General features: G+C 44.7%; 1 protein-coding gene across 4 annotated transcripts in view; it reads right to left on the reverse strand.

Annotated features, from left to right (window-relative positions):
• PRKCI (protein kinase C iota) overlaps positions 1 to 19,054 on the reverse strand; it is an 83,343-nt gene extending 64,289 nt beyond the window's left edge. For all 4 annotated transcript variants that reach the window (XM_018553761.1, XM_018553763.1, XM_018553760.1 and 1 more), the window contains exon 1: positions 18,872 to 19,054. In XM_018553761.1, the coding sequence (XP_018409263.1) occupies positions 18,872 to 18,951 (80 nt within the window). In that variant the 5' untranslated portion in view covers positions 18,952 to 19,054. The remainder of the gene's footprint in view (positions 1 to 18,871) is intronic.
• Positions 19,055 to 20,938: the final 1,884 nt, after the last annotated feature.

The following is a 20,938-nucleotide window of genomic DNA, read 5'->3' on the forward strand; positions in this document are numbered from 1 at the left end:
TGGCCTTAAAGTAGTATTAAACGCTCAAACTTTTTTTTCCAATTTGATCAGATCAAATAAAAAAATTTTATATAAAGGAGAAGGAGAAGGAGAAGAAGAAGAAGAAGAAGGGAGAAGAAGAAGAAGGGAGAAGAAGAAGAAGGGAGAAGAAGAAGAAGGGAGAAGAAGAAGAAGGGAGAAGAAGAAGAAGGGAGAAGAAGAAGAAGGGAGAAGAAGAAGAAGAAGGGAGAAGAAGAAGAAGAAGGGAGAAGAAGAAGAAGAAGGGAGAAGAAGAAGAAGGGAGAAGAAGAAGAAGAAGGGAGAAGAAGAAGAAGAAGGGAGAAGAAGAAGAAGGGAGAAGAAGAAGAAGGGAGAAGAAGAAGAAGGGAGAAGAAGAAGGGAGAAGAAGAAGAAGGGAGAAGAAGAAGGGAGAAGAAGAAGAAGGGAGAAGAAGAAGAAGGGAGAAGAAGAAGGGAGAAGAAGAAGAAGGGAGAAGAAGGGAGAAGAAGGGAGAAACAGGGAGCTGGGGAGTGGTTTACCTTTGTCTATGTGTTTGTCGAGACACACAGCTTACTAGCACACACATGGGTGGCTCCATAGGATTCTGCAAGGAAAAGAAGCCACCCTAAAACAGGATATCAAGGCCAGTGCTCAGGGGAACAGCTGTAGGAAGCTAAAACTTTTAAACACCAAGGAGCAACATTCATTCTAAGTGATTGTTTAGCATTGGAAAGAAACATTTTGACTCAAATATAACTAACACAGTATTCAATGTGTACAACGGGAATGGTTGACGAAGTCTATACGTTGTATGTACATATACTGACCACCAGGTGGCAATGTTCTATAGGTGTCTGGTGAGATTTTCTCTCAATCTTTACAATCGGCTATATAGCAGGAAATGTATTCAGGATTTCTGAAGTTCAGTCAAGGAAAACAAACCACCAAAACAAGTTGTAAATTTACCAGAATCCGGAACTCATCTGCAAATATGAAGCAAGAGCAAAAAGAATGAGGAAATAAAGCTGCAATAATGTGCTATTCTTAGGAGATTACTAATCAGAAACCCAAACACAGGAAAACTAGTTACTCAATGCACACTGCCAACTCACTGAATGAGTCAGCCTGGCTTCATCTCAACAGGATCACACTTTCAGTGGGATGGGCTGCTGCACTTAATCCCAGCACAGTCATTCATCTAGAGATCATTAGGCCCTTGCTATAGGGTTGTTTCTTACCACCTTGTGATGAAGTCATCCTTGCAGTGAAGCAGTGGCACTGAGAATCACCAGGTAGCAAGGCCCTACTCTTATTTTCTTCCATAAACACTGAGGGCTTCACACCATGTCCGGGCCAGATTCACATCAGAACAGTTTTTGTCTGCACCTGTAATGCATCCCAATGTATTGCTATGATATTTCTGGGCTCTGTTCACACCATTGCAGTCCGTTCCTGTGCAGCCAGAAAAAATACTGCTTGCCCTATTTTAGCTGCATACACTATTTTGTCTGGTTTGGAACGCACCAAAACGCAGGTAAACGCATGCAAACGCACTGGGACACACTGAACTTCACCTGAAAGCCAATTTTAAGCTAAAAACATGCACCAGAACACATCAAAATGCATCAAAAACACACTGCACTTCATTTGCAGAGCTGCTCCAGATCAGACATGGTGTGATCATAGCCTTAGGCCCCTTTCACACAGGCTGATCAGGAGGGGATCCGTGCACAGATCCCCTCCTGATCAGAGCAGTATGGAGCGGATGTCATCTGTGCCGTACAGTCGTCCCCCCCTGCAATGGAGGAAAGAACTAAAACTGCTCGACCCCATGTCAGTCTATGGGGAATCAGATGTAAGCAGACATGTGTCCTTTTACATTAGATTATCCCCGATCCGGCAAAACGGATCTCTGATCCGTCTTTTTCTCCAGACCCTGCCGGAGGTGGGGGTAACCGGGTGTAAACGGACGGCCGTCCATTTACACGCACATGCCCATAGACAATGGGCGTTCAATCGGGTCCGCCTGAAAAACTGACAGGCGGACTCTATTGGACCGCCCGTGAAGGGGGCCTTAGGGCCATGTATTGATTCCGTCTCTGGCGGCAATTCACCAGTGACAAAAATCACTAGAAACGGAGAGAACATTTACTTTCTCCTACGGCATTCACTCCCTTGCCGGCCAAACCAACGAGGTACCCTTCCATCTCTGATCCCTCGCTAACTAGCTATATCCTGCAGCCTTCAAGAAGGCAAGGAACACACACCATAGTTGCAAGTGAATGCTCTCTTTAGCGATTCTGTTGCTGGACAAAGAAATCCACTCCAAAAAAAAAATGCTTGCCAGTGACTAAACGGGTAAATTCTCACCAAGAAAAGCAGACCTGTAGAGACCTATCTATCCTTGCTTGGACTGCAACACTGTCCAAAACCGGCTCAATCTTCACCCAACAATGTACCCTTAAACAAATGCAGTGAAATGTTCCTCCTGTATCAAAAAACAGTGCACTATGGTCAACCAATAAGTTCTTCCCATCCGAGAAAATTAATCCTGTATGGAATAATAGTTTTATGTAGCACTTCAGATAACCCAAAAGTTACCTGTAAAGCTCAAATTTGTTGAAACTCCCACTTTCATCAGGCTGCGTATGTCCCTACACAGAATGATATAGAGCTGGTTAATGTTCCGGGGTTAAAAATGGCAACATGGGACCAGAGCCACTATGATAGCTGGCTATGATCCAAATGAAAAAGGATCCATAAACAAATGTGTGAAAACCTCTGACCTTGAGCTACTAAAAAGCAGATCTATATGACATTTTTGATTACTGAAGTCCCCCCGCAGCATACACACCCTGGAAGCTTATTATCGTACTTTATCTCCTGGCTGGCAGTTCACTGGCTTGACCAGACTCACCAATGAGTACCAATTGTAAGGATAAGCATAAAGGATGGTTTTGGTGCCACTTTTTTTTTTTAAATTGGAACATGTGTCAACTAGAAGTTTCAAGACCATATAACAATACCGTCTAACAATATATGAAAGTAGTTTTACATTTAGAGAACCTTGCCACACTAGCAGAAAAGCAACCATCTGCCCTAACTGCTGTCTTATATCTATGAATACCTCAGGCTGGGTTCACACCTGAGCGTACGGAATATGCGTGTTTGCCGCGCGTTTCCGAGGACTATCTGGCTGTATCCTAATGTATACGCGTAGATAATACGCCCCAAAGAAGCTCCTGTACTTCTTTGGGTGTAGGGCGTTTTTCCGCGCGTGGTTTTTTCTGTGGTTTTATCCTCCAACCCCTAATTCTCTACAGCACCCAGCAGTGACACAGGGGTTGGGGGAAGGAACAATGGTGCGTAGTGAAGAACGCAAGCATCCGACACTCGAGGAAGTGTCGGATGCGAAAAAGTTTGACATGGGCTGTAGACCAAAAGTTGAAAGGAGAGATGAGAAGAGCATAATGGCATTTCAGTTGTAAGAAAGCTCAAGAATTTCTGTATGCGACTGCCAGGATAGGAGCTCTAGCTTAAAAGCGTCTGAGTCACTAATCACTAACCCTGCAGAAGTCAGAATTCCTTCCCTCTAAAGTCGTTTTGGTTGAGTGACTTAATTACTGGAGCCAAAGCATTAGTATGACAGTCAGGCAACTTTCTTTTAGATGATCCCCCCAGGCCCCCTCCCCCTTGAAGCCCCCCATAATTTTTTGAAACCGTTATGCATCCTTTTTTCTTGAAGTTTTCTTTTCAGTCCAATGATGTCACCAAAGATGGGGGGGGGGGATTCTTCCAGGACTTGGTATTGAGGACATGTGAGCACCGCTCAGTCCTGGAGTATTGTGAGCCCAGCCTGTGCGATGACACACATCCCTGGGGAGCAACAGGCTGAGCACGCAGGAAATGGGCAAAATAACAGACTGATTCTGTCCTAAAGTGTAGATCAAGATTGGCACGGTTTCCTTTCTCATACAGGAGTGGAGGGGGATCAAACCACAAACAAAAAAATACATTCTGTGAGCTGCACTTTAATGTTCTCTAGCATCTTAATTGAGGACGTAAGTGTAACATGAAAAGGAGGGGAAGGAAAATGTGCACAGCATGTACTAAACAAAATACAATGGTAAGAACAAAAGCAAAAAAGTAAATATATTAGCGATGTAAAATAAACAGTCACAAAGGACTGTACAAACGCCACATCTATCACGCTTGCAGTTTATTTGCTTTTATTATCATGGTATTTCACCTTGCAAAGTACTGCGTGTGGAATGTGACGATCACAGAGAGAATAAGCAACCAAACATCTCTAGATTCCCACAGAAAGCTGATGATCTGGACTCTGGTAAAGTTAGGTAGGTATAACCTCCACAGGGAAGTCTAATCAAAATGTCATCAATGTGGACTGAGCTCTACTACAATATACTGTTGTACATCACCAGAATTCCAGAAAACACTCCTCAACCACTGTACATTCTTTTCGCCCATTACCTTTGATGTTCTTGTGCTGTAATAACATACTGACAAGCCAAGTGGATCCGTCGTTGTCCTTACCTCTTGTATGGCAGTCCTGCTGAATGTCCTTTACCTGTGCCGCCATCTTCTTTGTTACATCATGAGAAACCAGCTGTCGCCTCCTGCTTCTTGCAGCCGGCCCCCAATCACACGGCTCCAGATTTTTTGCATGTACAGAGTTGTTGTGCCGTGTCAGTTTATATTTTGCTCTATAAAAAGTAGGATAGGAATGCCTTCTGGGATACCGACTGACATCATATATCCCAGATTACTTTCCTCCATTCATAGAAAAACATGTAAAACAGACAGAACGCCAGATCTTTATCTGCACGTGTGCGAAATCAGGCGCCAACGCCTTTTCATGAATGGGGAAGGAATCCTTCCTGGGATATGTGAAGTCCTTATCCCAGTACGGTAGGAGAGTAAAAACTCATTCTTGCATACACAAGAATGGTGGGGTGGGGGAGGGTCAGCAGCCAAAAAAAGAAAAAGTGAAAATTTGACTGCTGGAAAGTTAATTTTTAAGTTCAGGTCTACTTTAAGATTTCAGCTACAGACTGTGGCTCCCGGCAGGCCAGACAATAAAGATCTCTGGCAAGTAGGGATACACCGATACTTGTTTTTCTGTAACCAGTACGAATACCAATATTTTGCTTTCAGTACTCGTTGATACCTGTGCTTCCACTGGCATGGAGCTGGCTTCCCGGGCAATAAGGAAGCTGAGCGGCGATAATGACATGTTACTCGACTTCCCAATTGCCTGGGAAGCCAGCTCCATGTTGTTTGGCCAGCTCGATTGTGATTGGCTGGGAAACCGGCTTCCCAGCCAAATCAGCATGGAACCGGCTTCCCGGCCAATCAGGAACTTGGGCAGTGAGTAATGATCCGCCTCCCGGTTGGGAAGGCGGCTCCATGCCGATTGTGCGGAAAGCCAGCTTCCCAGCCAATCAGCAAGGAACCCCTGTTCAGCTAATCAGGAAGCCGGAAAGCGGGTCATTACTCACCACCCAGCTTCCCGATTGCCTGGGAAGCCGGCTCCATGTTCCCCTACTGCACTGACCGGAAGTTCTGGTATTGTGGAAGGTATCGGAGCATTTGGGTGCTTGGTATCAAATACTCGGTATCAATCACCGATAGTAGTATCGGTATATCCCCACTGGCAAGTGAAGGCAAGTATATCCTATACTGAAATGCACTGAGGATCCTCATGTACTGAGGTAAAAATGACCTACAATGTTCCTCCCTCAGCCCCGCTGTGCAAGAGAGTGCAACATAAAAGACTGAGGATCTAGACCTGCATTGCCAGGAAGATCAGGTATACAGTTCCTAAGCAAGAAGGTAAAGTAGACTTCTACCCCCTTCCACTAAAAAAAAATAAAAAATAAAATAAAAATCACAGCAGTATGCAGATCTGCATTCTGATATAAAATCATCTTGCATTCATTAGTCAAACAAACTTGTTTTTCATTTCCCTACAAATAGAGATCATCTACTTCCTCCAGGTCCAGTTCTGGCAGAAATTATGTAAGTGCCAAAACGTTGCATCCTGGGAAGATTACTTCAGCAGAGGATTGCTGGAAAATCTCACGAGATCTCAGGGAAAGGCAATTTCCTCCTCTGAGAATATGTTCATGGTCACATGTGCCAGTAGACCAGGAAGTAATAGGAGAGCTAGCAATCTGCCCTTAGTTAATCTCTATGAGGTTCAGGTCAGGCTTGTTTGACGGCCAATCAAGCACAGTAATCCCACGGTCATTGAACCAGGTTTTGGTGCTGGTCCACTGTAGAGCTGCAACAGTTAATCGATTTAGTCGATTAAAATCGACGATTGAAGTTTGTAGATTGTCACTACTAAACATTTCTAAAAGGTGTGTTTGCTGTTATTTTAAAGATCTGGGTAAAGTTCCACTTTAAGCTTTTTTTCAAGCTTTCTGTTAAAATATTCCATGCAGCTAAAAAGCTGCATGGAATATTTTAACAGAAAATGTGCGAGACACAGAGTAACTACCCATTGCTTTCATTCTTTAACGGAACCGTTTAACATAGGAAAGTGATAAAAGGTTATCTGCAGCCTATCTGATCGGCTTAACTTCAAGCTGGGCTATGTGAATATTACAACACCTCAGACTGTATACATTCCAGATTAGGTTTACAAGGATATTCATTTGCCAAATTGTCACAAAAAGAAACATGGCACTTTTGTGACGGGATATATAAAAGGTGTGAAAGTCTACAGCCATTTTCTCCCGCAGGTACTGTGACGTATCCACCAGCCCACAAGGGACCATACAGACAGAACAAAGCTGGAGTGAGATCATAGAGCAATCACAAGCTACAGCTAGTTTAGATGAGCAGAGGTGTGGAAATTTTTGAAAAAACACGACATGTCCAAGGACTAAAGCGGGGGCCAAATCTACTTGTCCTGATACAAAAAAATAGTTTTAACGAGTGCTTGAATTTCACTCACATATTGCAAGCACTCGTTGGTCAACGCGGTCACCTGACGGCACCAACCAATGAGAAGCGCTTCTTAGCACTGCTAAATACGGTTTTGGTTAAAATTATTTTTTTACATGGAACAGGTACAGATAGTACACCCGACCTGATGGACGGGAAGGACCGTTCGCCGAAAGGTAAGTATAGTGGGAGGGAGATTTGTGCTGGTAATTCCATTTCTCCAAATTACATGGGAAAGTGAATATACCCTTTAGGGTTGGTGCAGACTTGGGGATTCCCGGGAGGTGCGATCGTGTGCGGTTGCATCCGCACGTATGGGGTTACCTTACATAAAGGTAGATGTACTTATTGTTCACAACATGCACCGCGCAGTGTTTTCAACCATGATCGCGTGGGATCGCCCGGGCGGTATTGCAGCAGGAAAAGGTGCAATCTGACTGGCACGACTAGGGTGCCATTCGAAAATAATGGCACGGACAGCACGATCGCCGGTGGTGTGGGATTCCGAGACCACCCAGCCATCCGCTCGGTTTCATGCACGCTGACTGGGCAGTCACAGATCGCACACCACTGCCGATTATGCTGCGAGTGCCATTATTTTCTAATGGCACCCCAGTCGTGCCAGGAAGATTGCGCGTTTTCCTGCTGCAATACCGCCCTGCCCTTGCGGTTGCACACGATCGCAGTTGAAAACACTGCACGTTTATTCGCATGCAGATGGGGGCAGCGGGGCTGGTTTTCATTTTTCAATTTTTATTTACTTTGTAAAATGTTTTCATTTGTTTTATTATTTTTACTTTATCGCCTTTTTATTTAGTTAAATTTTTTACTTTGTTTTTAAACCTAACTGTATTGCTATCACACAGGGGATAACAATCCCTGTGTGATAGCTTTTGGAGGTGACAGGTTCTCTTTATTGACCCTGTCACCTCCAACACAGGAGTTCTAGCAGGCATTTTTGCTAGAACTCCTGTGACAGGAACGAGCAGCCTAGGACAGAGGCTGAGGGAGGTGACGGAGCCTGTCACTACTCCACGCCTCCCGCTCCGTCCCAGCTCTAAGCGCTCCGTCCGTGCCTCCCCCGCTACCTCTCTAACGCTCCGTCCCCGCCCCCCTCCCTTGGCGCTCCACGCTCCCCCGCTCAGTTGCGTTGCTCTCGGCGTTCATCTAAGAAAACAAAGCCAGCTCTGCTACTTGTCCGTAGCAGGGCTAAAACAGTGAAAAAAACACTTTCCCGGCGCCCAGAACTACATGTCCCGGGCGGCGGGCGATACGAATTCCACACCCCTGATGAGTATTTCACAACCAATCAGAAATGTACAAATCAGATCCATCAAGAATGACCCTCACCTTACTTAAAGCATGTTCAAGGAAAATTATAATGGAGTTTTCCCTCTCTCTCCAACTATAGGTTATCTAAATAGGTTATCTAAAGAAGCTCCTTCTTTCAGGCTCACCTTGCCTGATTAAAACCTCAAGAGCGACTGATCACTAAGAGATGCGTCTCTCCTAAGCATTATTTGCTTGCTGAGAAAATTTCAAATTGAGCTTTTGAGCTCTGTAAACAGCATTTTCAACATAGCAGCAAAGGAGCCGAAGGAAAACATGTGTAGAGGAGTAGACAGATTAATACGGAATTCAGGACTCAGTCTGTCCAATCCAGGAGGATTTTTTTGTAGGAGCCAGCTCCATTGTCAACAACTAGAGAAAACCTCAAAAGTTGGCTACCAGCTATAATTATTAAGGAACATTGGCAACGTGGCTCCTGGGATATGTCCAGCCCTGGCATAAGGAATAGTTTAGATTGCTGTCAGGTTTTTTTTGCAATGGGCCCAAGCGCACATGAGACATTTAGCGTCAGGTTCTATATATGACATACAGTATATGCTCCCGATAACCTTTTTTCAAACTGTTCCAATTCTGGGTAATTTCTCTTCAAATTTGAAATGTTAGAGAACAGCTTTCTTTTTCTATGGAGTTCATGCTTAGTACTCCTCAAATAGTTATACTAAAATAAAGATATTTATGGTAAAGTAGTATTAAAGTCTTCTTTTTTTGGCATTTATCTATTGCTAGTAAACAGAAGATATGTCCCAACATAAAAAAAAAAAAAAAAAACAAGTCGTCAGAGGGGAGCGACACTAAAAGCTCAATGGATACAGCTGGGAACGCGCACGCTGGACAGACTCCGTGGGACATAAGGAGTCTGCACTGGATCAGAGACCGGAACCAGCACTGGAGAAATTGTGGAAAAGGAGTGGAAGGAAGAAGCTGTTCGGATCAAGGGGCATCACATAAGGTAAGTCATTACAGCAGCATTAGGCCTGGTTCACACCTGTACGTTTTGTAGCACGTTCAACGCTCTACGAACGCCCTACAAAACGCTCAGACATTAAAAGCCCATTGTTTTCTATGGGTATGGTTCACACCTTTCCGTATTTTAGCCCGGCTGAACGCGCTACAAAACGGAAGTACATGTACTTCTTCGGGGCGTTTTGGTCTTGCGTTTCCATTGGGATACAGCCAAGCAGCCCTTGGAAACGCGCGTTTTTTAACCGCGAATCGCGGTAAAAACGCGCGGCGCGAAAAGCGCCACAAACGCGCATATTCAATATGCCTAGGTGTGAACCCAGCCTTAGCCCTGGTTCACACCTAGGCGTATTGCATATGCGCGTCTGTCGCGCTTTTTTTACCACGATTCGTGGTAAAAAAATTGCGCGTCAAACGCGCGTTTCCGAGGGCTACTTGGCTGTATCCCAATGGAAACGCGCAACAAAAACGGCCCAAAGTAGTACATGGACCTTTTCAGGCGTGGCCCGTTTTGTAGCGCGTTAGGGACGGGCTGAAATACGCCAAGGTGTGAACCAGACCCATTGACTACAATGGGATTTTCATGTTTGAGCGTTTTGTAGAGCGTTCGTCGAGCGTAGAACGCGCTACAAAACGTTCAGGTGTGAACGAGGGCTTAGGGGGAATTGTGCTCTTAATGTCACTTTAAATAAAATATATTGTTCCTTGTACAGCCTGTGATTTCTCAGGTTCACTGCAGAATAAGCAGTCGTACAAAAACAATGCACAGCTTTTCTGTACCTTGAATTCTTCAGTTTAGTCTTTGAGAAGGTACTGGAAGGCAGATCACAAGGGTAATGAGAGCACAAACAGCTAAGTTAAATGGAGAGTGAGTAATTGAAGAGAACAGGGTCAGGAAGTCCACATAATAAACCAGCTTACAAGGACATGTAGAGATTTCACATCCTGGATCCCTGCATACAAACAGCCCTTCAACAGAAGTACCAAGAGAAACAATGAGTACTCTGGGTTACATACCTACAAATGATGGGATTAGTTAAGTGGGCCACACACAATAAGATCTGTTAAACACAATCACTGTGCACAGTACAATTAATTTATCTTAAAATGAGGCGTCCTGAAACTTCTTCCTTGCCAAACAATTACAAATCCTTTGGCAGGAAAAATTATGAACCTATATGAATTTAGCGGTCTGCCAAAACACGTGCAAGCAGGTAAAATGGTAGCCAGTGTAACCCAGGAAAGAAATATGTCTGCAGATAAAATCATTTCCGAGTGACTGAGCCCAGCTTTAGATATCCCAAACTCCCATTTTAGATTCAAGTCAGTGATGGCAAAATTGTGATTTATGTACTTCAAACAATTCACAGATATTTACAGTAAAAGATGTCAAACAGATGCAACTTAAAGTGACACGAAACTCAAGAATTACATTCTAAAAATGCATTCAGGTACCTTAACTATTAACAATTATGTATCTTATGTGTGCATCACCCAGCTGTAGATCCTCAAATCATCCACCGCTCCAAGCTTACTCCTGTGATGGGCTACAATCCCAATACAAATTAGTAAACTAAACGTGAGATTGTAGTCCATCACAGGAGCGAGCTTGGAGCGGTGACTACTTTACAACACACACAGGGACCATGGGGAGCAAAAGTAACCCCCCTCCAGAAGGAAGGACAGCGCCAGCACCAATTCAGAGATGATTTGAGGATCTACAGCCGAGTGATACACAAATAAGATACATTTTTGTTACTAGTTTCGGTACTTGAATGTATTTTTAGGATTTTACTCCTGAGTTTCGTGTCACTTTAACTGTAAAGGCGCTAATCCTACAAATCTCCAATATGCTGCATTCCATAACGTTATAAAACAAAAACAGAATCACAATTACAAAAGAGAGATGACTCAATATACAGAAATTCACTGACTTGCAGTATCAAGCTGTGCGGTTTGCATAGGAAATGCAGCACATAAGGAGCAATAACAACAACAAAAAATTTGCTCCATAACGATCGAGTGCAATTTAAAAATATAACTTCCTTACCCAACGCAATACAAGACGATCGTAAGGAACTTTGTTACATTTATCACCCAGAGTTTTATTCCAAATCAGATAGGTGCCCCAGTTTCCCAGCACATTTCCAGTAGAGAAGGCTCCATTCACACATAGCAGTAGCGGTTTCCACACAGAAAACCACGCATAACGAAACCGCGCAAACTTTACAGACGCACGGAATCCGCGCGTTTGCGGCTATTACTATGGCCGGAACGTGTGGAATCCGCCATAAAATCGTGCTTGTACTATTTTGCAGGATGTGCGGTTTTGTACCGCGCGGCCGCTTCAAAAGTCTGAACACTGCACATTGCAACGCATTGTGTTTTTATGTTTAGCGTGGTTCTGTGCCTATCCGAAAAAACGGTCATTTGTGAATGGAGTGCTAAAAGTGTATGCATCGGCAAAAAATGTGTACGCGTGTCTACTGTACATCCCGCTAATAAAAGGCACAATTCCCCAATACACTTCCTGTCCTAATGTGACAATGCTGCTCCTCCATATAAACAGTACAGTCAGTGGCTGGATCAGCAAGTGAAAAGAGGGAAAAGCCTGTAACAAAGAAAACTAATGCAGCCACCATATCCAAGGGCTCAGTCACACTAGATGCAATGCGTTCCGACCCGATTTTGGCCGAAACGAAATGCCTCGAACCTGTGCGGTGCGATCAAAATGCTACAAGCACTATTTTGACCGCACCGCACAGGGCCGGACCGCAGGCACTGCGGCCGGAGGGCGTGGCTACGGCACCATTCACGCCCCCTCCTACCCCACTAAAAAGTGAGCCGGCCGCAATGCGATGCAGTGCGTTCCGGCCAAAATCGGGCCGGAACGCACTGCATCTAGTGTGACTGAGCCCTAAGGACTGGTATGCTGCAATATATTATTATTGGGTTTACAAAGACTTTAAAACAGAACTCCGGACAAAAGTGTTCTTAACCCAGGGCTGGACAAATTTGCTCTGAATCTAGGAGCCAGCAAAAAAAGTTAGGAGCCAGGGTTTCTTTTTAAAACTAACAAAGCTTTATTTTCAACGACAGTTGTAAATTTTAATTACGGTTTTAATAGGCGCACACAGCGATACCCGACATATAGTGCAATCGTCGTTTTACTAGTTGGGTGAACCCGACTTGTATTTACGTCAGAATGCATGTGTTCGTAGGGGCGGTTGCAATAGCTAGCCTGCTATTGGCTATTTCAAATTGCAAAAGCAAGCTGGCTATTGCACCCTCCCACTGCCTGCTGTCAATTAGAAACAAGTTCTCCTTTAGGTCCGCTCCTCAGGGCACGGCATGGCCGGGCAGACAAGCCCGCGGGGGAAGGGACGGCTGCTATCAGTGATCTGGGTGGCTGTAGAGCCGCCCAGATCACTTGTACAAAACGAGCGGCGGCTCCCCCCGCTCTACATTCAGTCTTGATTGCCTGCAGCAGGGCTAAATGTAGAAAAAAAATTTTGCCAAGCACCTGGAACTGCATGTCCCGGGTGTCAGGCGATAGGAACCCCGCACCCCTGGGGCCGACATAAGCCCAGGCACCAGGATGCAATTTCTAGTTGCCATGGCGACCTGGGATTCATCGAGCCCTGTCTTAATCCTTGTAGTGGGGCTACCGCCCAAATAACAAAATAAAAGTTATACTCACCGGATCCTCTGAGCCAGCGTGCTCTTTTACACAGGTCCCTGGAGCCTCTCTCTTCCTACGCTACAGCAGTCTAAGAAACCTTGAGTCATCACATCCTATACATAGTGTATAGGAAGTGAGGACGCTGAGGGATATACCATCGCTGCAGTGTAAGAGGTGACAAGCTGGAAAGGACCAGATTAGCAGCTAGCTGGCTCCGAGGATTGGGTGAGTATTCATTTTTTTTTTTTAGCACCTAGACAAAAACGAGCACTTAACCCTGCAGTTCAGGGGTAGCCCCACTGCAAGGGTTAGAACACTTTTACCTGGCTTTCTGCTGTAACGGCAGGTCCACACCATTCTCCGGACCAGATCTAGTCCGTAAAATGGTGTGAACCTGACCGCAATTGCAGACCAGACAAAATGAGACATGCAGTATGTTTCTGGTCTGGTACTGACTGCGCTGGTGTGAAAAGAGGCCAGAAATAGAATAGGGATACATTAGGATGCATTTTGGGTCCGGAAACAATCTGGTCTGGAGATGATCTGGATGTGGTGTGAATGGGCCATGAAGAAAACAGAACTTTAAGTGTATCTGTGGCCAAAAACTAAAAATAAATATGTATTTTTATATTGAATTTCCATAAGTTCTTGGATAAGTTCTTCCACTCCTAATAACCATACTGGTTTAGAAGTTTGTAAACGTACTTATTGAAGATGCCCATAGTATGTACTTCCTCAATGCACGGACACTTTCACTCAACTCTGTGAATATGCACTTTCTTGTGTCACAACTCACAGAGCCTGCCTACAACCTCTGAGCAATGCCACATCATCATTGCTTGCTGCAAGCAATGCATTATGGGCTATGCAGTCTTGAGAAATTGAGATTGCATCACATCAAGCAGCAGGGAAAGAGATGCAAAGCATACCAGGAATCCAGGAAGTTGTTGAAAGTGATGGGGCAGATAGAAAGTGGCACTGGGTGACCTGATCCATGTGGTCTTTTTCACAATTGACACCAAGTGGTCTCAAAATGTCCCATGTTGCAACTATTGGTTACAATAAAGTGGTCAATGCCTACCTAATGAAGGCTCAGCATCGATAAAAAACACTGAATGATGTTTCAATGACTTTTCAATAAAGTTGGATGAAAGAGCATTTTGGTGCATTGGCGGTATACAATCTATTGTACAAAGTGAACGGCCCCATCCGTCTGATCACTACGGCATCTTCACTGCTGAACCTGAGTCACTGGTACCATTCGGTGTGCTGCTGGGACTTTCATTTCCTATTTCAAAGAATTGAGACTCAAGCTCCAAGGTGGGTTGTTAAGAACATTAAGGAAAAGGTATTGTACATTCATATTCTTCATCATTTTTTACATGGGGCCTTGTTCACACCAGACAGTGTTCCGGCCCGATTCTGGCCGTTCCGGCATTGCATTGTGGCCTGCTCACTATATTGTGGGGCAGGAGGGGGCGTGGCGGTCCATTGAACTGAATGGCACCGTAGCCATGCCCTCCGCCCCGTAAAGCAATCGGCCGCACGGGAACGCAAGGCACATCAATGCCTGCAGTCCGGTCCAAACAAAATGCTGCGAGCACTATTTTGTTCGGGCAGACCGCACACGCAGACATTGATGTGCCTTACATTCCAGAGGCCGATTGCTTTGCGGGCCTGAGGGCATGGCTACGGTGCCATTCACTTCAATGGACCGCCACGCCCCTTCTTGCCCCACAACATAGTGACCCGGCCACAATGCAAGCAGTGCGTTCCGGCCAGAATGCACTGTGTCTGGTGTGAGCAAGGCCTGAAACTAATAACAGTATGAAAACCCAATCACTGTGAAAAGTGACAAACTATGGGCTGCTCCAATAAAAATTGCTCAAAAGAAAAATCAGAGAAATTGCCCACGGTAACTAACTTCCATTCCAGTTGTGTCTGGTGCAGGCCCATGACTGGGGCAACATACAAATGAGAACAATCCCACTGTGTAACATGTTATACAGCGTTGTGCATTACAGCTGCACCAAGAGAAATCCCTATTCTGAATGTCTCCATCTCACTTGATATAATGAATACACAAGAAACTATTAACAAAGCCGAGACCTTATTTGTGTATCACGTGGCTGTAGATCCTCAAATCATCTCTGAATTGGTCCTTCCTTCTGGAGGGGGGTTACTTTTGTTCCCCATGGTCCCTGTGTGTGTTGTAAAGTAGGCACCGCTGTAAACTCACTCCTGTGATGGACTGCAATCTCATGTTTCTTTACTAATTGGTATTGAGATTTCTAGTCCATCACAGGAGCAAGCTTACAGCGGTGACTACTTTATAACACACACAGGGACCATGGGGAACAACAGTAGCCACCCTCCAGAAGGAAGGACAGTGTCAGAGTGAATTCAGAGATGACTTGAGGATCTACAGCTGAGTGATGATACAGCTAAGGTCCAGTATTGTTAATAGTGAAGGGACTTGAATGCATTTTTAAGATTCAACTCCTGAGATTAGTGTCACTTTAATTGCAGTCTTCCTGTCCAGGTGTCCCCCTGTTTTCCACAGACTGTAATAAAAACTTAAAAAGGTTTTCCCCCACCCCTTAGAAACAAAACACTTTTTGGTTGGAGTAGAGCTTTAAAATGACAGACTATGATAAATAGGTACTGTACTGCATTAGACAGGAACAATGTAGGTCTAGGAAAATAAGTATCTTCACTAGCACACCTTGTATAGTGCTAATCTTGTCTCTTATTCACCTAAAGTACATTTCAGAACTTCGCAGCATCGCCTTATCAAGGCAGAGCCACAACAATCATTCAAGGTCTTTAAACTTCAGATTTTGTTACTTCATGTGAATAAAGGACATGATTATCACAATACCAATGTGTGCTGGGGAAGATCCTGGATTTTCCTAGGATAACATGGTGGCTCCATCCACCACAGCACCCTGCATGAACCGTGGGCGAGCCCGGAAGATATGTGAAGGACACACTAACTTTTCTAAAGGCTTCCTGTTGTTGGCATGCACAGTATGAGCGGAAGCTTGAAGAACAAGACCCACCAGTCCCAACTTCATTCACACACACAGTTCATGGAGGTCAACCTGACAATGGGATGCAGGCTTAAAGTGAAAGCAGAGGCAACAACTCTGACTATTCCTACAATGTGACTAAATCTAGTTTGCTATATGATGTGATAGCAATCGAGTCAATAAACCGTTTTTGACTTGAAATTCTATTGGAGTGCGAGTGACTTTATACATATACTTATCTTGGATTGCAGAGGCATCTGCAGTCATTTTGGCACCCACCCGACTCTAATGCTGGGCACACACCTTACAACCAACCATCGCAAGACTTTCGTCTTGCGATGGTTGTAAGGTACTTTAAAAAAAACGTACGATCTGCCTATCTTGGACAGGCAGATCGTACTTGCTTTGATCGCAAGCCACGCCCCCTGAGGGGCGGGCTTCCGATGACCGCAATGCCGAATGGGCAGTGTGCGCTTGCGCACACCGGCCCGTCCAGATTTTATCGTATGAACATGCTACACACCCGCCGAAAATCGTACGATGCTCGGCGGGTTTTCGAACATGTTCGTAAGTTAAAAGTCGTGCGACCTTACAGTAGTAGAGGTCGCACGGCTTCCACACACCTTACGATAATCGTACGATCGCTGGATTTCCCGCGATTATCGTACCATTATCACAAGGTGTGTGGGGACTTTAAGGCCTTGTTTACACCATGCGCGTTCCAGGAGCAGAGCAGTTACAGACCGGAGCAAAACTGCGTCCAATGTATTCCAATGGTATTTTTAGCTCCAGTTCACACCGCAGCGTTCCGTTCCAGAGCAGGTAAAAAAAACTGCAGCAGGCCCTATTTTACCTGCTCTGGAACACACTGGAAGCCCATTTTAAACAAAATACATACATACATACATACATACATACATACATACATATATATGTATATTTATTTTTTTTTCCTTTACCAAAAACGGCCCGGAACTCATCAAAAACGCGGCACAACCCACTGCACTGCGTATGCAGAAACTCATGCAGATCTGCTCTGCATTTGGTGTGAACAAGGCCTAAGGGTATTATTCGGTCAGGAGTGCGATGGGTACACTGGATTTTAAATCTAGAAACACGCACACACACACATATACCGTATATATATGTGCTTTGAGGCCGACTGTAGTGAGTGAATCGCAGAAAGATGAGAGGACATGCTGACTAATCTGAAGAGAGCGCCCTCCATTCACGCAGGGACGTTATCATAAATACTACACGGGACAAGTAGGCCAAGTGATGTTCAGCTAACTTCAATGTAAACACAAAGTATCTCGCACCAATCAATAGCTGCGAGCACTAAAATATCCACCACAGTGAACATTTGTCAATATACTAAATATAGTGTGCAGTGCGGCACACATTATTAGTCAGCTAACTTCAGCATTCACTGATGTGGGTACAGGTCATGTACTCCTCTGTTTAGCCAAGCGTCATCTATGCCACCAGCTTGGTCGTGGTCTGCTTAGTACGTGGCAAGAGCAGTGCTATTTAAATCCCACTGTGTATACAAATGGTGCCACTTGTCCATTTTGGAGTGCAGCTAATCTCCCGTTGGGTGGCCTTGTGTTTTTTTGGTTTACTTAATTGGCAGCGTACAAGCTCACTCCTGTGATGGACTACAATCTCAATACAAATTAGTAAACTAAATGTGAGAGAGTGTAGTCCATCAATGGAGAGAGCTTGAAGCGTTGGCTGCATCTACATATTGTGTTATTGCGGTTGCGCAAAGGTCTGAATGATGCACAATAAAGTACATTGTATTTTCTGTTTAGAGCGGCTCCGCACGTATCCGTATAGCCCAATACGCGCGGACAGCCGCTCCGGTGTGAATGGAGCCTGATAACACACACAAGGACCATGGGAGAACAAAAGTAGTCACCCTCCAGAAGGAAGGACAGTGTCAGCACCAATTCAGAGATGATTTGAGGATCTACAGCTGAGTGATAGATTTTTGGTAAAAGGTATAGTACTTGAATGCATGTTTAAGATTTAACTCCCGAGTTTGTCGTCACTCACAATAATAGGAGCTCTGGTGCTTCAATAACTAGAAGTCTTAGGGCCAATTCACACCAGTGGCTGGTGTGTGGCGCCTGATAAAGTGATAAGGCTCCGATCCCAGAACATCACAGGTGTGTACTTTTTTTTTTTGTTTGTTAGAACTTTATTGAATCGTCACAAGTGATATTTCATTAAGTTCTATGGGCACAGCAGGGCGCAAGGCGGTTGTATTGTGTTACATTGCGCTATGCTGAAAAAAAAAGTACTGCATACTGAACTCATTTTCAACGCACACCACCGTAACGTCTGTGCGCTGAGGCGGTGTGAACAGTGCCCATCCGTGACAAGCCAAATTGTCATAACATTTAGGGCCCATTCACATGTGACGGGCCTGTGCTGGCCATTTTTTCCAACACGTGTAAATCGGCCCTAAATGTTTTGGCACAACACAGTACAAATGGCGCAGAAGATCAATAATGTGAGATGTATATACACACACACACACGTATTTTACTATGTATAGACCCCCACCATATAAAGCAGTAGAGAGGTGACCCCTGTGTCCGGAGACCACACAGTATCCATCTGATCTGTAACTTCCAGCAGGCTCAATGATTGAACTCTGATACCGGTCATTTCGGAGTGGCTTAGCTGGTGTAGTCAGTGTCACTGAATCCCATTCTATCGGAACATAAACAGGATTACCTCCACTTACATTGATGGAGCTGATCAGCTGATCCTGCGCACAGGAGGTGAGGGCGGACTACACGTACCAGCCTGCCCTGGAGCCGACATGAAAGGGCAGCACCATGCACGGCGCGCACACACACACAAACACACACACTGTAGGACTCACCCTTTGAAATACGCCTTGACCCGGACCTGGTGAGAGTGATCTGCTGGCTGGGACATGGTGCTGTCCCTCTGTGTCGGCATGTCCCCCCGGACAGAAAGTCCCAGCGCTCAGTCGGTGTATGGCAGAGAGCGAGCAGCCCGTTCGGCCTCCCCCACCTTCTTCCTTCTCCCAATCCTGAGTCCCAGCACTGCCTGGAAGACCGCACCAACTCACACACATCCGGGGGAGGGACAGCCCTGCCCTGTGACCAGCTTCACTACCGGGATAGGTAGAGGCAGTCACCATGTAATGCATCATCATCCTCATCATACAATACGCAACCAGCTCTCCTCAATACGCCACATTCCTCTCATCCTAGGTTGGGCTCTATCCCAGGACAACCTCCCATAGAGTTCCTCTAAACACCATGACCATAGCGAACTATATGTATCTGCATCATAGCTACCCAGCTCGTTCCCGGGACACTTGATTGCTGAGCTGGTGACAATGGCCATGCCCCAATTACACTTTACAAATGTGCATCAAAATTTCAGGCTCGTTGTCACCAGGTGCATTAATGTAGGCTCGACGCAAGGACACCGACAAGTGATTGTGCCCTGTTACTTCCCAAAGTATTAGGGTAACGCACACGCAATGCAACGCACCAAAGTGTGGCGCAGTGTGTCAAGAGATATGTGATGCAAATACAGCAAGTTAAATGGATGTCTTTTTCAATTTTAAGGACCAATTTACATATATGTCACATGGTAACGTGCATTGCATTAAAGGGTTTAATTAAATCAATAGACTTCTAGCGCACCAAAATGTCCTAAAAATTGGGCCTGTCACAAAACGTTTGTTGTACTGCAGCACACTATGTTGTGTTGCGTTGCATGTGCATTGCCTCACTACTTTGGGGGAGCTTGTCAAACTAAATAGCATCATAATGCATTTAATGAATAATTTTATACCATTTTTTAGGAACAGGTAGGGCTTTCTTTTGGTGGTATTTAATCAGCACTGCGGTTTTTAGTTTTACTATATAATAAAAATAATACTGACATTATATATATATAATATATATGTTATAAAACATTTATTATTACCCAATTGTTTGGTAAAATATAAAAGTTGGGTCAATAGACACCAAACATGTCAAGCTTCAAAATTGCGTGCATCTGCAAAGTCACAAAAATGACCATGCCTAAAATTGGCCTCAGGTGAAAAAGCTTTTACCGCTCATCAGTTTAGTGTTATCAGTGATTGATGGGCCTAGAAATATTGCTCTCGCTGAGACGTTCACGGCGATATTTAACATGTGTGGAGTAATCGTTGTTTTCGCACGTAGACGCACCCGACGCGTATTTACGTTTATAAGTGCGTGCACCTGGGGGCGGGGGACTTAAAAAAAATTTGGGTGGATTTTTTTTAATATGAGACTTTGATTTTTTTTTGTAAACTTTTTTTTTACACTTAACTTGATTGCTACCAATTAGGGGAGTAAAAGCCCCCAATGTGATGTCCTCCTTAAGACCCCTGATGTCACCTAGAGACCCCCAAAGAAGCTGATGAAGCACATATCTGCTTCATCAACTTTTCTCTGGCTCTTAGCCAGAGAAATGACAGCTGAAGGCGGAAGTGATGTAATGCACATCGCTTCACCGGCTGTTTACACTCCTGGCGGTATTCTGCTCTCTAGCGGGCGCGGGTCAATTATGTGACCCCACCGGGAAGCATCTGCAGTCTGCCCGTTTTTTTTACAATGGGCGGACGGCAAGGGGTTAACAATTTTCCATACAGTGTTGGGAAAATGTAGAAGTCCTATCAGGTTCTATAGGCCATCATATGCCCCCTAATTAGTAGATTTTCTCTCACTTCCTGTGTATTTACCAGGTGTCAGCCAGAACAGGAAGTGAGGGAAATCTCAAATGCATGTAAACCCCAACAATAAACTTCTCTTATTTGATCCCTTTTGGTCTGTTAAATATATTCAATTGAATGGGGGGAATTTATCAAAACTGGAACAGACAAAATCTGGAGCAGCTTTGCATGGCAACCAATCAGATTCTCTCTTCAGTTTGTTCACTT

This window comes from Nanorana parkeri, unplaced genomic scaffold (assembly GCF_000935625.1).
Source record: "Nanorana parkeri isolate BGI_ZX_2015 unplaced genomic scaffold, ASM93562v1 scaffold129, whole genome shotgun sequence".
Classification (NCBI taxonomy): Eukaryota; Metazoa; Chordata; class Amphibia; order Anura; family Dicroglossidae; genus Nanorana; species Nanorana parkeri.